Here is a 13,278-nt window from a genome sequence, read left to right as displayed (position 1 = left end):
TTAAATAAATGAAGCGCATCCCATCTGCTGCGCAATAACAGTTTGATCAGCTGTGCGGGCTGAGAGAGGAAAAAGCATACAATCGAAACAGACCCGGGTTTTCTCTCATGTGTCGGGGGGGGGAGAGTGTGCGCAACGTGTCCCGGTTGTGTGGCTTTGCAGAGAGAGGCCACGGTTCGCTGGCGCGGTGCAATGGCGCCACTTTGTGGCAATTGACGTGTAAGTGCAACTGTGGAGGGGTCAGGAGGCCAAATCATAACAGCTTTTTTTAAACTACATGAGAGGATAAGTGGTGCATTAGACTTCATATAAACTAGATATCTATCATGACCAATTTGGATTGTTATTATATGAATATAAGGATTCAATTACCAGCAAGGTATTTATACATCAAGTACTTTAACACATACTTTATTCTTCGTATGTATATGACAAGTTAATTCTTTGCTTATGTAAAGCCAAGGAACGAGAGAGACATTTCCCATCATGCAACTATTCCCACCTCTCATATCAAATGTTTAATTAAATTGACTTTATGTACCTTGACCCATACTGTAACAGCGATCATGCCTATTAGCCGAACACTTGAAAAGGGACACACTACGCTCCATCAAGTACAAAGTACTTTTACAAGTTTTGATGTACGACTTTAAAGTTGCAATGCAGTTTTCATGCGGCACATTTACGTTAATTGTAGCAGTGCCTCGCTGCATTACTGCTTCCTTCACGTCTGTTTCCGGCACTGTTGCTTTTCTAAATCTCTGGGGAAGAGACAGATTACGTCGTCACAAAATAAAAGCTTCTCGTACAGAGAAGTTAAACAGTTAAAACGTGACATTTAGTCAACAGCTGTACATATATGTGGTTTTAAGCCGTTAATGAATACTTTATTCATAGAAAAAACATACATATAAAAGCTGTCACAACATAAATCCTTGCCTTTGTCTTTGAGACGTCGTCGGAGGCAGTGACGTGCCGCGGCGCAGGAGAACGCATGTGGAACGCAGAGTAGAATTCTCGGAAAAAAAATAAGTGAATATGTTAATGTCCCAAGGAAGCAATTTGCGTCACGGGCAGATGAAATCTCCTCGGTGAAAACACAGTAAACAAACATGACTGATGGAAGTGTCGTGGCTGAGGTGCTGGTGGGAGAACAAAAAGCCAGACTCGTCAGTGAGGTTTGAAGCAGTACATTTTTATTTAAGTGGTTGGGTTCAACATTCTCGTCACATCTCAAAAGGTTCCTCTCGTGTTTCTCTCTAGGATGTGAAGCTAAATAACAGATTACAACTAATGAGGAGGGAATTGGCTACGTTAAATTTGACAAAAAACAAAAGTCCTAAAGAGTTTCTTGAGGTTCGATTCACGTTCTCTTCTCGTCACGTTTCAACAAGGCGTCCTCCTTCAAAAGGAATGAGATACCAAAAAAAAAAAACGACAACTAAACTTGCCTCAGTGTTAAACAGTGACTGAGTCGGACATGTTCAAAGCATAATGTCAACCAACGCTTAAGTATAAGTCAGTAACTACTGCGACTAATAGAACTATCATCATTTATACCATCCGTTTTAGGATGAATCCATATGTACATGTTTTTCAAGACTGACACGCTAGCGTTTTCAGTTATAAAAATAAAGTTTGGTCTTTCCTCCGCTCCTCGTTTTTTCCTGCTTTTGTTCCATTTCATGGCTTCCGATCGTTTGAACATTTAAGACATATCTACTGTACATTTGGTCTTCCTCGGGTTCGGTCCAGCTTCTCTTCGTGTGCCAGTGTTTTTTCAAGACTACCTCAGGAGGAACTGATGTTTATAAATTATATTGGTAAAGACAAAGGGGAAAAAAGGCTCCTGCAACATTTCATTGTGAGTGGAAGAAAACACAAAAAAGTTTAATGTAAACTTTTGAGCGGGGAAAAGTGACGCGTTCATAGGCAGGCGGCTTTCTAGTTTCCGATCATTTGGCACTTAATGATCAATATTAGCACCGTAAATAAACAGATTCCCCCCAAAAGCCACGGTCAAATCAAAACTTGTTGCATCCGCTGCTGCTGCTGCTGCTACGTTAAGTGGAGACAGCCATGTCCAAGTGGTCATTTTAAATTATTACTCCGATTGGGAGACACAGTACAGTTAACACTTTACGGTCCTTATGCTCTCATATTTGTGATTTTCCAGTTATAATGGTTTGTAATTTCAAAAAGCGGCATAGCCGATAAACCAAAGGCGACCTCGTCTGCAAATAAAAGCTGTCAACCACGGATTACTCCTCACGACGTGTTCCTGCTGACTGAAACACAGTAGACAACACCAGTGGATACTGGGAAAATTAAAAAAAGATGTGTAACACCTTGGATTCTCCCTTATTTTGATCAGACCCGATTTAACCATCTAGGCTGATGAGCGCAATAAAGACGAGACAGCAGGTCATTAAATAAGACTCGTAGCATAATGAATGTTTTAAATGCAGATGGAAACTGTGAGGAAACATTTGACGTAGACGTTCAAACTCTAAGGCACCCAGCTACACTGACGGGGGGGGGATCACTGTGAGAAAGCAGGACGTGAAAATGGTGTAAACGTATTTTCTGATAATCTAAGCAAAGTGGGTTCTGTTTCCTTCATTAATTAATAGACATAACAAATTAAGATTAACTGGTCTGAAATTCTACAAACAAGTTGAACGTGGCTTCTGCTCTGATTCACTCACTCTTTCACACACTTTTTCTACAGCTGGTTTTACAGAGAGCAAAGCAGTTTGCGTTAGTCGCCTGCATACGCATCTATATTTACATACTGTCGAAAGTAAATACAGACATGTGCGACAGTCGCAAGCGGACTCTAAATGGATAGCAGCGCCGCCGTGGATTCACCGTGGAAATGCACAAAAGAAACATCGTTCCCGACAACATATTTGGTTCTTAAACAATAGGCGGAAAACCCTTCACACGTACTTCAGTCCTGTCCTGCTTCATTGTTCCTCTTGTTTGTTTCCTCCATCTCTGGTCTCTGCTACATCCATTCATCCATTGTTTTTTGTTTCTCTTTCAGTGTTTTGAATCTTTCCTTCATTGTTGGGGGCTCGGTCGTCGGGTTATCGCCAGCGGACTGTGAGCGGAGAGAAGAGAACAAGATGAGGGGAAGAAGAAGAAGACAGTACAGAGTGTGAGGGAAGGAAGAGGTAATTAATGAGGAGGAAAACAGGCCGACAAGAGAGGAAGACTTCTAATGAACAGAATGAAAGCTATAAGTGAAAGGAAGAATGGAGTAAACGCACAATGGTTGTGGTTTCCTCATCTCAGCTCGAAGAAATGGACATATGCACAAACACACACAAACACCCGCACACCGGCGTGTCTTTAGGGAGTCTGAATACTCTAAACAAATAAATCTGGTGCAGAGACAGAGGGGGCGAACAAACAGTGAGAGGAGAAGTAGACGGCAGTAGTACTGCAGGTAAAAAAACATCTTTATTCTTACACTCTTTCACCAGATCAGAGATTTGGAGCGGGTGCTCACTCCTTTCCTCTTGTTGGCTGCTGCTGTCGTTGCATTGCGGTGGCTTCTCTTGTGAGACTCCAGATAGAGCTGATACAAAAAAGAAAGAGAAGAAAATGTATATGTGCTCATTATGCAGATACTTGCTCGTCTCCTTAGCAGAATCACCTTACGTGTCGGATAACAAAGCAATAAAAACGCAGATATTTCAACCATTTACTGATTTCTTCACATATTAAAATGAGCTGTGTTTGTTTGTTTGTTTTCAAATGGCAAAAAAGCCCTCACTCACATGTGGTGGTAGAGATCTCTCTCTGTTTACAGCATGCTGCGCGCATTCATTAAAGCAGTTATACCATATTTAGGACTTATTTATCTTTATGCAATATCTGATTCAGTTCCTCTGGCCAGTATCAGACTGATATGAATCTACACATCTCCAATTTAGAAAGAAAATAAGGCAAACAGTATATGACAACAGAACATTTGAGGTTTTTGTTTATTATGAAGCAGAAATTGAAATTTCAAAGAAATATATAAATACCTTCTTTGCAAAAGCTCGTCCACACTGGTCACACGCATGGAGGGAGAAATTCTTGGTCACCCTGACCTCGGTGGAGGTCGTCCCCGCGTTGCTGCTCTCCGACTGTGCGTCGTGTCGCCGCGTGTGCGGCGCTTGGATGCTGGGCGATGAGGTGGAGGTGGAGGTGGATGTGGAGGAGGAGGAGTTGCGTAGGTGCGTGTGTTTTTCACTGCGCCGGGTCAGTGGCGGGCTGGTGGGGCGATGCTGGTGGCTCTGCTGTCTCTCCTGCTTGCGGGTGACCGGAGGGGACGGCGTTAACGGCAGCGATGGGACGTCTTGCTGTTTTCGGGTGGCTGGGGCGGTAGGGGGTGCGGAGGACGAAGAGGAGGGGGTCGCCGAAGAGGAAGTCGGGGCCGCGGCGGAGCCTTCTTGTTTGCGTGTGACGGGTGGAGAAGGACAGGGGGACGATGAAGAGGTGGGACGTCCGTTGACTTCCTCCTTCACGCTGGCGCTTGTCCTCTTGTTGGGACTCGTGCTGTTGAGCACCGCCTCTGCGAGCCTCTTCACCGCCCGGCTCTCCAGTTTGGGCATGATCTTGGCGAGGTACGTGGACGACTTCTTGTGGACGACGGTCACGTGCCGCAGGACGTCGCGCTTGCGCCGCGACTCGTAGCGACAGAGCGGGCAGCGGTAGAACTTGATGAAGATGTCGTTGCCGTCTGTGTGCAGCTCAATGTGCTTTGTCAAGTTCTGCCGTGAGCTGAACTGTCGCTTACACAGCTTACAGAAGAGCTGCTTGAAGTCAAAGCCCACCGAGAGTTTGGGGATTTTGGTGGTGACGGCTCCGCTGCACACACCTCCCCCGCGTGAGGACGACGACGAGGACGACGACATGGTCTTTGGGCTCTGCGGTGCTTCCTCTTCCTTCACCTTCAAGGAGTTTTGAGCCACAGAAATACCTTTAGTCATCCCAGTGCTGTCACTCGGAGACGGGGCAGAGCTGCTGTCACTATCCTCCTCCTCGTCATCGTCATCTGAAGGCTCTACTGCCTCCTCCTTCACTCGGATGCTGTTGCTTGAGCCTACGTTGGTGCTGCTGCTGCTGCTGACAGACGGAGCTACTGGAGCCGCTGGAGCTGCTGGAGCGACTGGAGGTGCTGGAGCCGCTGGAGCAGCAGGAGGTTTTGTGGCAGCAGATCTGTTACTTTTTACACTGTATACTTTGTGGACAATACGCATGTGTCTCTTCAACATGAGCTGGAATACAGAAATAAAATGAAAGATTATAACATCTTTTAAAATGACATAAAGTACATCCATGCAAGTGTGTGCCCACAAATTCTGCTTTTGCATTTGGCTCATTTGAAAACCCAAAGACAAAAGCAACAGTTAAGACAGATCAAATAAAAAAGTAACTAGAGGATGATGAGCTAGATGAGCTCTGAAATGCAACTAGTGACAAAAAAACCAACCTGAGAGCTGTAATTCCTCTTGCAGAGCGTGCAGCGACATGAGACCGGGTTTGCCTGTGGAGTGGCAGACGGCTGACTCTGAGGTTTGGCTTGGTTTTGGTTTGAAGATGTCGGTTTAGAGTTCAAAGTGGCGGACTTGGAATTGTGGCCACGTGTCGGCGAGTAACTGCTGCTCTTTTTGGGTGGCGTGGCCTCCACGGGCAGGGGCTGGCTCGGCCGCGGGGTCACGCTGGGCGAGTTGGTGTCCCTCCGCAGACCGCGGTGCACCTCGTCAAAGTGACGCCGCACGTTGGCTTTGGTAGCAAAGGATTTGAGGCACACTGGGCAGGATTTTCCAGTCGGTGTGCTGAGAGTCCTCGGCCGACCTTCAACATCAACAAGAATAATTAGTTTTGTTTTTTTTAACGTCAGTGTAGTACTGAAAAGCAAAACTCAAATATTTGTGTACCAGTTCCTCTTGACCAACCATTATATGCGAGTATAAAAGCTCTTTTCAGCATAGTTTCACCATCTTTCTCGTCAGGTGACCACTTATGTGATAGTGGGTGTTACATATGCGTTAGAATGTGTGACCATTTACCTTTGACCATAGAGAGCAGGCTGGTGGGTACTGTGCGTGTCTCGGTGAACTTCCGGAGCTCCTCGAGTTTGGTCTGGTGCATCTTGCGACAGTGACGCCTGATGCTGCGACGCGAGTTGAAGTCCTGACCACACAGACAGCACGAGATTGTCACGTCGTCGACCTGACGGAGGAGAGACCACAACGGATGGGTGAGAGACTGACGGACATCAACGTACGAGGGAATAAAGAAAACAAGGCTGATGAAGAGAATCATGCGTCATTTTCTCGTCAGGTCACCCACCCCGCTCGTGGAGCCCTCATCTTCCGGCTGTGGCTGCTCGTCTTTAGTTTCCTCCTCGCCCTCCCATCTCCTTTGTCCCTGGTTTTGTGCAGGGCTGCCGTGGCTTTCTGTTGCGCCTCGCTGGTTCGCCTGGTCCCCGCTCTCCACTGCCTCTCCTTCCCATGCTACTGGACTCTGTCTGGCACTGTAAAGGACATAGACGGTGTATAAGAAGTGTTTGAAAGACAAACATTTGGCTAAAGCACACTAAACTTCACAAATGATAAGCTCATTTTACCACTCACCTGGTTGTGCGTGATGGATATCTTGTTAGCTCATCCTCTGTGCTAAGGTACTGGAACACGGCCTTGGTAGTGGTCTGAATAGGCTCCAATCGGACGACAAAGTCCGGTCGCTCGGCTCTGGGATATATGGCGTCCAGTAAATCCTTCATGGCTGCACTCTGCCTGTCCTCCCCAGAAGAACCTAGTGAAAAATGACAAACAAACAAACATTTTATCTTCTAAAAGAAACATTAAAGTACCGGTAACCTCAATTATGTTTAGTCCCACATCCAGAAAGCAATATTATATTTTGTGTTTAGTTCATGTTTTGAGTTATCTTTTTGGCTGCTGAGAGTTCAGTCCATTTAAACTGGCAAATTCAGTCCAGCTCGCATTTGTATGGATACTTGAACTCTGCATGTTGTCTGAGCTACTCATTGTGTCCTTTGCACTGGATTTGATGACAAAAAAAAACCCTCAGTAAACAGCAATGCAACATCTTAGCAGTCATGTCATAGCGGTTGGCTGTTTTTTTTTCCTTTTATCAGTTACTCAGCAGTGGTCTGGGTTTAAGGATTGAAGTTTTCCCTTAAAAGTATAAAATATTTAGAAAATACAAGGTTAATCCTTCTATTAACAGAGCTACAAAACATTTTTCTTCTATTTTTCTGCTCTGATTCATCACAACATGAGCCTTTTTGACTATATTTGTCCAATGTTAGGCCTGGTTTGTGAACATTTAGTATTTTTTTAAAAAAAAAGATACCAATGAAGACATTTATCAACATAACATGGCAGTGCACTCTCAGCCGATGGTAACCAACTCTTGATTGAGAAAAATTAAGTCACTGACGCAAGAAACAACTTAATTAAGACCACAAGCAGATGTGAAGGGGATTCTGATATTGTGCTTTTTCAGCAGTGATCATTACAGTGGATGAAAGTGAGCACAATATGAGGACATTGATTTTCCTTTAGCAGTAGGAGAACAAATGAGAGTCAGGTAACCTAGAATTACAGGACATCTGCTCGCCTTCATCCTCGCAGAGTCCCCGACCATTTCCAAGCAGAGCAGAATAAAGACATGAACACATATTGCGACAGATAAAACACAAATGGCCCAAGATCAACAGCAGCTTCCGTTGCAATGTGAGGGAAGAGCAGAGTGGGAAACTGCACTTTCTGTGAGAGGACTGATTGACGGACTGGAGATGTCACAGTGTGCATGTGATTTCATGTGTGAATGTTTTGTGTGAAGGGAAGAATGGGGTCTGCATACAGAGAAAAGAGGTAAGAGGAGAATAATAAGTAGGAGACAGATGATGTGCAAGATAAAATAGAAACCCCGGAGTGAAAGAATATGAAGTCAAATGGAGAAACACCTAAGGAAGGTTTAGATTAATCAGTGATTCTGCACAAAGGTCAGCCCCTGCCTGGGTTATATACTTTCCATATCCACGTGACATAAATGTCTTCATTCCCCCTCATTTCCACAGTGGTTTGCATACACCAGACCGTGCAACTCCAGTCACAGAGGCTGTATTATACCATAAGGAGCTGATTATGACACAGTGTAGTTGGTGGCGTGCTCTTGTTTTGGCCAAAAGGGACAACAAAGAATATGACAACCGTGCACACTTGCTAGGTTACTGTAACGGAATGTGAAATTGAGCACAAATGTGTGGAACGCTAGACTGACATGAACAGGACCGCAGGCATGTACACACACCTGTGAAAATGTGAAGCAGCTCTCCACCAGTTTTACTTTAGTTTAGTCTACAGGCGTTTGTGTGTTTTGTTTTTGTTATTTTTCATGTGTTTCTGCTTTGATTTCAGGACTTTAAAGAGCAGGGCTGTGGTTAGAAACATGTGTGCTGATGCTAGTACGCAGCATTACTGACCGTCTGGATCGGGCAGCCGCGACAGGCAGTAGTACTCTTTGTGCGTGATGAGGTTGGGCAGGCCGCGGAACAGACTGCGGCACATTCTGCACTCAAAAATGGTGTCCACCTCTCTCAGCAGCATGTGCCTCAGCTGACTGGTGCCTGCGGGACAAAGATAAGCAGCGATGATTACCAAGGACATATAACATGTACCTACAGGATAATGTAAAATGTCATTAAACTCCTCATTATGGAAATGTTACAAAGAAGCCTTGAGAAAGGGAGCGTTTGCATCACCTGGCTGTCATGTTCCACTTAGCAATACTGATGACCTGATGGCTCCAGGCTACCTTGGCTTTTTGAAGGCATGTTCTTTCATTTAAATTCATTTAAATTTCTCGCCCTCCGAGGCTTCTCCCCAACATACAAAAGAGTCTACAGTACATAACAAATGGTGAGAGATTTGTCATTGCGGGGGTTCAGCAGTGGAGCAGAGCTGATCGTTTAAAGTTGCTCAATCTCAGTAAAGTGTCTTTTAAGTAGATGCAGAAAAATAGAAAATACCAGTGCACGACATAACATTGTGTCCCTGACTGGAGAAGCTCAGCTGGCTGGAGCTCTGGACGTCACGCTAAACTTAACACAGCTGGCTCGACACACGTGTAGTCATATATGCAATGAGACCGGGAGCAGTTAAAATGGCTGTGGTGCTTTTACATGCCTCCATGGCCACTACAGAACACAGGAACTAACAAATGTGCTGCAGTGTTAAGATAATGTAAATGCAAAGCAAGCATTTCTCTGTATTATTTTACATCTAAATAGCAATCAACCATGGAAGGGCAGTTTTTGTAAATCAGCTAAAAACATGCGATACAAGTGATGGACTGCTACTGACAGGCAATTCAGATTTTTGATAAATATTCGTCGACATGCTTCCTTATTTTTCAATTTCTAACAGAGCAAAGAAAAATGTACACATAGGCAAAACCTTGTGAAATAACTTTTAAAACAAGTCACCGACCAATCCAACAGCCAAGCAGCCGTGAACTCAGTCATCACTTTCAAAAAGAATGGAACAAACAGTATGACAGGAAATAAAAAAGACACAGAGGAAAGAGACACAGACACAAACCTGAGCGGAAGCATTCGATTATCTGCTGAATCCCAGACTTTGAGGTGTGCAGAGGCTGCTGGAGCAGTGGAGGATCTCCTGGCTCAGTACAGACACCTAGAGATGGGAAAGAGAGCCGGCATATAATTACATTAGAGCGGGAACATCTCTGAGAAACACAGCATCACATGGGGAATTCCAAGGACCTGGAAAGCAGGGTGCTTAAAGGGGTACGCACAATCAGAGTTGGACAATAAGGTCAGTATGAGACAGGGATTCATGCTGACCTAATTACCTTGTTGCACACACACACAGAGATTCATCGCCTTTTCCTTTTCTTAACTGTATCAAAGATGTGAAGAGAAACTAAATCAAATATGTGATGTTTCTTCAGGCGACTGAAGCTAAGCGGAGGGGTCTGCTGAGCATCACGTCCGGCAAGTGATGCAGTCTGATTCAGTTATGTCGTGTTGTTTTTTTTTTGCATTTGAGATTTACCAGAATAACTGATCCTTACTGTCCCAGTTTTTGGCAGCCTGCTGTTGAGGCGTCTCGCACAGCGGGATCAGCAACTAAACACGCGGAAATTCTTTAACTGGTCGACAGAGGGACGTCAAACTCTGCGTGACTCAAGTGGGAAGAACACAAACTGTGGCGTTTTTTAAAAGATATCGTGCATTACTAAAGAGAGAGGACTCTTTTTTTAATTAACAATGATAAAACACAGAAGTGTTTACTGTGTCACACTCTTTTTTTTTCCTTTTTTGGATTTTACTGGCAGGCTACGCTGTGTCGTGCCACGATGATGTCTTCACACTATGACATGACAAAGCTATTGCCATCTGGCCATACGCGTCCCACGGTGTAGTCCGAGCAGGATTTAGTGTTCCAAACTGTACTACTGTGGAGAGCTGAAGTCGCCCTGTACCACTTTGTGGAAACACAGCTTTGGAAAAGTCGCAGTGTGGTGTGACAGAGGCGGGCTGATGGCAGATTGTTGTGCTCAGTCCAACAGTGGTCAGAGCCGGCATCTCATCCGATATTTGAGTTTGTGTGTCACATTTAATTTATTTATTTATTTAATGTGGAGTATAGAAGGGAGGAAAAATGGTGTCGCTTACTTTGATTCTCTTATTTTGGACTAATCTTGTATGTCTAATTTTGTTTTGTATACTTATCTCACGCAAATACTTTACTTGACCTCAATCAAATAATGTTGTGTTTGATAAGCCACACCCACTTACACTTTATTTACTTATATACGTATATTAAGAAATAAACAGCGCAATCAGCATTACACAGATCGGACTTATTTTAAGTAAAGGAAAATAACAAATGGCATCATGTTATTTTCATCCAAACCTTTCACCACTAGGAATAAAATACTGCTAATAACAGATTCATAAAGAAAATATATAATAAAAGACCAAAATCCAAAGCACATTTTTTACTTTGAAAATAAAAATATAAGCTAAGTATGCCATTAGGGTGTTCTTTTTATTCACTGATCTCTGTCAAAGACCTTTACTTTTCCTTTGTATGAAACATTAAATATAAAATAACAGGAGGGGTCTTTGGTTCTTACATTATTGATGCAAGCAGACGATGTGATCTGCCTGCGAGATGAATTGCAGGAAAGTAAAGAGCCCTCATTTTACCCGATTTCTTTTTACTTTAACAACTTGGTTTTTATATCAGCATTGTGAAAAAACACAGCGCACATTTCATAGATATGGGAATTAAAGAAGAAAGGAGAGGTAGGCAGCCAAAAGAGGGAAGCCAATTGCCCCCACAAACGTCGCTGCACGCCCAGTAATCACCTCAAACTTTTATGTCTGCCATTATACTGATGTGAAAGAAGGTAAGATCATTTTTGTTAAACTCCAAAGAAAACACCATCCGTGTGACAAAGCTGTGACAAATACGTATGGTTTGTTCCGCGCTGAGGCGCTCACTTCAATTACAGCCACCGCAAAATACAATTTATTTTATTCAAGATGTGATATTCTCAGAGTAAAATGCCGTGTTTTCCTAATTTTACGACAACATGTGGTGATCATTGCTTATTTAGTTTTTTAACCAAACACATTTGTGTTTTGCTTTGTTATTCCCAAGATCTAGTGACGCCTGGTCAGAAAACAAGACGAGAAGTTGAGACCTTGTGTGTTTTAAGCTTCACTGGCCCCAAACATGCTTGAATGCACCGTCACAAGAGACACCCTGCTGCACGGTTATCAGTGCAACATTGCCAGTTCGTGTGCGCCTGTGTGTCTGCGTGAAGGTGAGTGAGAGACAGACGGAAGACAAAATGCTTAGCAGACAGACGGACACACCCAGCGGGAGACAGACAAAAGGGGGGGCTAGAAATGTGAATGACACCCGTGTAACAGGTTTTGACAGAGAGTGAGATCGAGATTACGTTTTAATGTGTGATAGAATGCGTTTTCCTCGTGCCCATCCCCCGACGCCTCTCCCAGGCTACAACGGCTACAATCCCAGTAGGGAAAGTCAGTGACCCTCCGACCTTCACACCCCCCCTCGCAAGAGGGGTCGGAGGTCATCCAATCAAAAACGTCAGTCTAAGGCAAACGACTTCTTTTGACTGTGTGTGGTGCTACTATGTTCAAAAGTAAGAAATGAACTGACAAAATTGAGATTTTCCAACTTCTTCAGGTCTCTTTTTAAAAGGAGAACCAAGATAGAAACCACAAAGACAGATGAGGCAGAGATGAATTTGAGCAGCAGAGTAAATAAGAAAGGTTAGAAGACGCACACAATGGCAGCTTTGTAGTACATTTTAACATCTAATTACAACAACTGCTGGGCAGTCATGTGAGCCGATCTCAAAATGTGGTTTCATTAAGGACACTCATTCAAAACAAAACAGAAATAATCAGAATTTACTTAAAAAATATATTTGATTTTTTTTTTCTTCTTCTATCGATTTTGTCAGTATAATCTGAATCTGAAAAACACCAGTAAGTATAAATCATAAAGGAATTTCTTGAGGTTAGGGGTAAATGATGATTGCCCTTTATTGAATTGAGTCAGTACAAGGGGCAGTTTTCTGAAGACAAATTAAGACCAATATCCTATTGCATTAATGAGCCTGCTCTAAATTCAATGGTTATACAAAAGTTTGATAGACTAGACTAACCAGTGAACAAGGCGACCACATGTGATTGGATCTGGATTTCACCCAGTCTCAAATAAACCAGTTGTCTGTGTGTTGGGTTTGTGTGACTTGGGTTGTCCACCACCATTAAAGGGGGAGAGTTTAAACTGCACAGGGTCAGAGGACGTCAGCTCAGAAGGTGACGGTTAATGCGTCCTGAGGACAGATTGTGTTCATGCATGCCCGGGAATGTGACCACACGTGTCTCTATTCTGATCTGAGGAAGCATGCAGGATGCACTGGGTGTGTTTCGACCTGGACACAGCACTGTCCACATGTGGTCGGTTTGCCTTAGGATGGAAGATTTAAAGTAGTTTAAAGTTCATAAAAAGGCTCTTGCAGTGAAGCTACAACAGAGACCTGACAGCTGGCAGCTGACAGCTTTAGCCTGTAGGTCTGGACTTTGACCATTTAGTTGTATTTTAGAGACACTGCCTTCAACTTTTGTGCTCATGCTTCTAAAATTTTCAGTAGGAAGCAAGTGCTGCA

At 43.7% G+C, this 13,278-nt stretch overlaps 1 protein-coding gene across 4 annotated transcripts in view; it reads right to left on the bottom strand.

Annotated features, from left to right (window-relative positions):
- Window positions 1-1,174: 1,174 nt before the first annotated feature.
- znf800b (zinc finger protein 800b) overlaps window positions 1,175-13,278 on the bottom strand; it is a 31,435-nt gene continuing 19,331 nt past the window's right edge. For all 4 annotated transcript variants that reach the window (XM_044020567.1, XM_044020566.1, XM_044020564.1 and 1 more), the window contains 9 exons: window positions 9,636-9,731; window positions 8,519-8,662; window positions 6,639-6,819; window positions 6,355-6,538; window positions 6,072-6,234; window positions 5,492-5,856; window positions 4,041-5,276; window positions 3,479-3,586; window positions 1,175-3,106 (listed from right to left, as the gene is read on the bottom strand). In XM_044020567.1, coding sequence (XP_043876502.1) covers window positions 3,485-3,586; window positions 4,041-5,276; window positions 5,492-5,856; window positions 6,072-6,234; window positions 6,355-6,538; window positions 6,639-6,819; window positions 8,519-8,662; window positions 9,636-9,731 — 2,471 coding nt within the window. In that variant the 3' untranslated portion in view covers window positions 1,175-3,106; window positions 3,479-3,484. The remainder of the gene's footprint in view (window positions 3,107-3,478; window positions 3,587-4,040; window positions 5,277-5,491; window positions 5,857-6,071; window positions 6,235-6,354; window positions 6,539-6,638; window positions 6,820-8,518; window positions 8,663-9,635; window positions 9,732-13,278) is intronic.

This window comes from Solea senegalensis, linkage group LG3, assembly GCF_019176455.1.
Source record: "Solea senegalensis isolate Sse05_10M linkage group LG3, IFAPA_SoseM_1, whole genome shotgun sequence".
Taxonomy (NCBI): Eukaryota; Metazoa; Chordata; class Actinopteri; order Pleuronectiformes; family Soleidae; genus Solea; species Solea senegalensis.
Note: the sequence above shows the minus strand (reverse complement) of the source record. Positions and strands in the feature narration are given on the sequence as shown.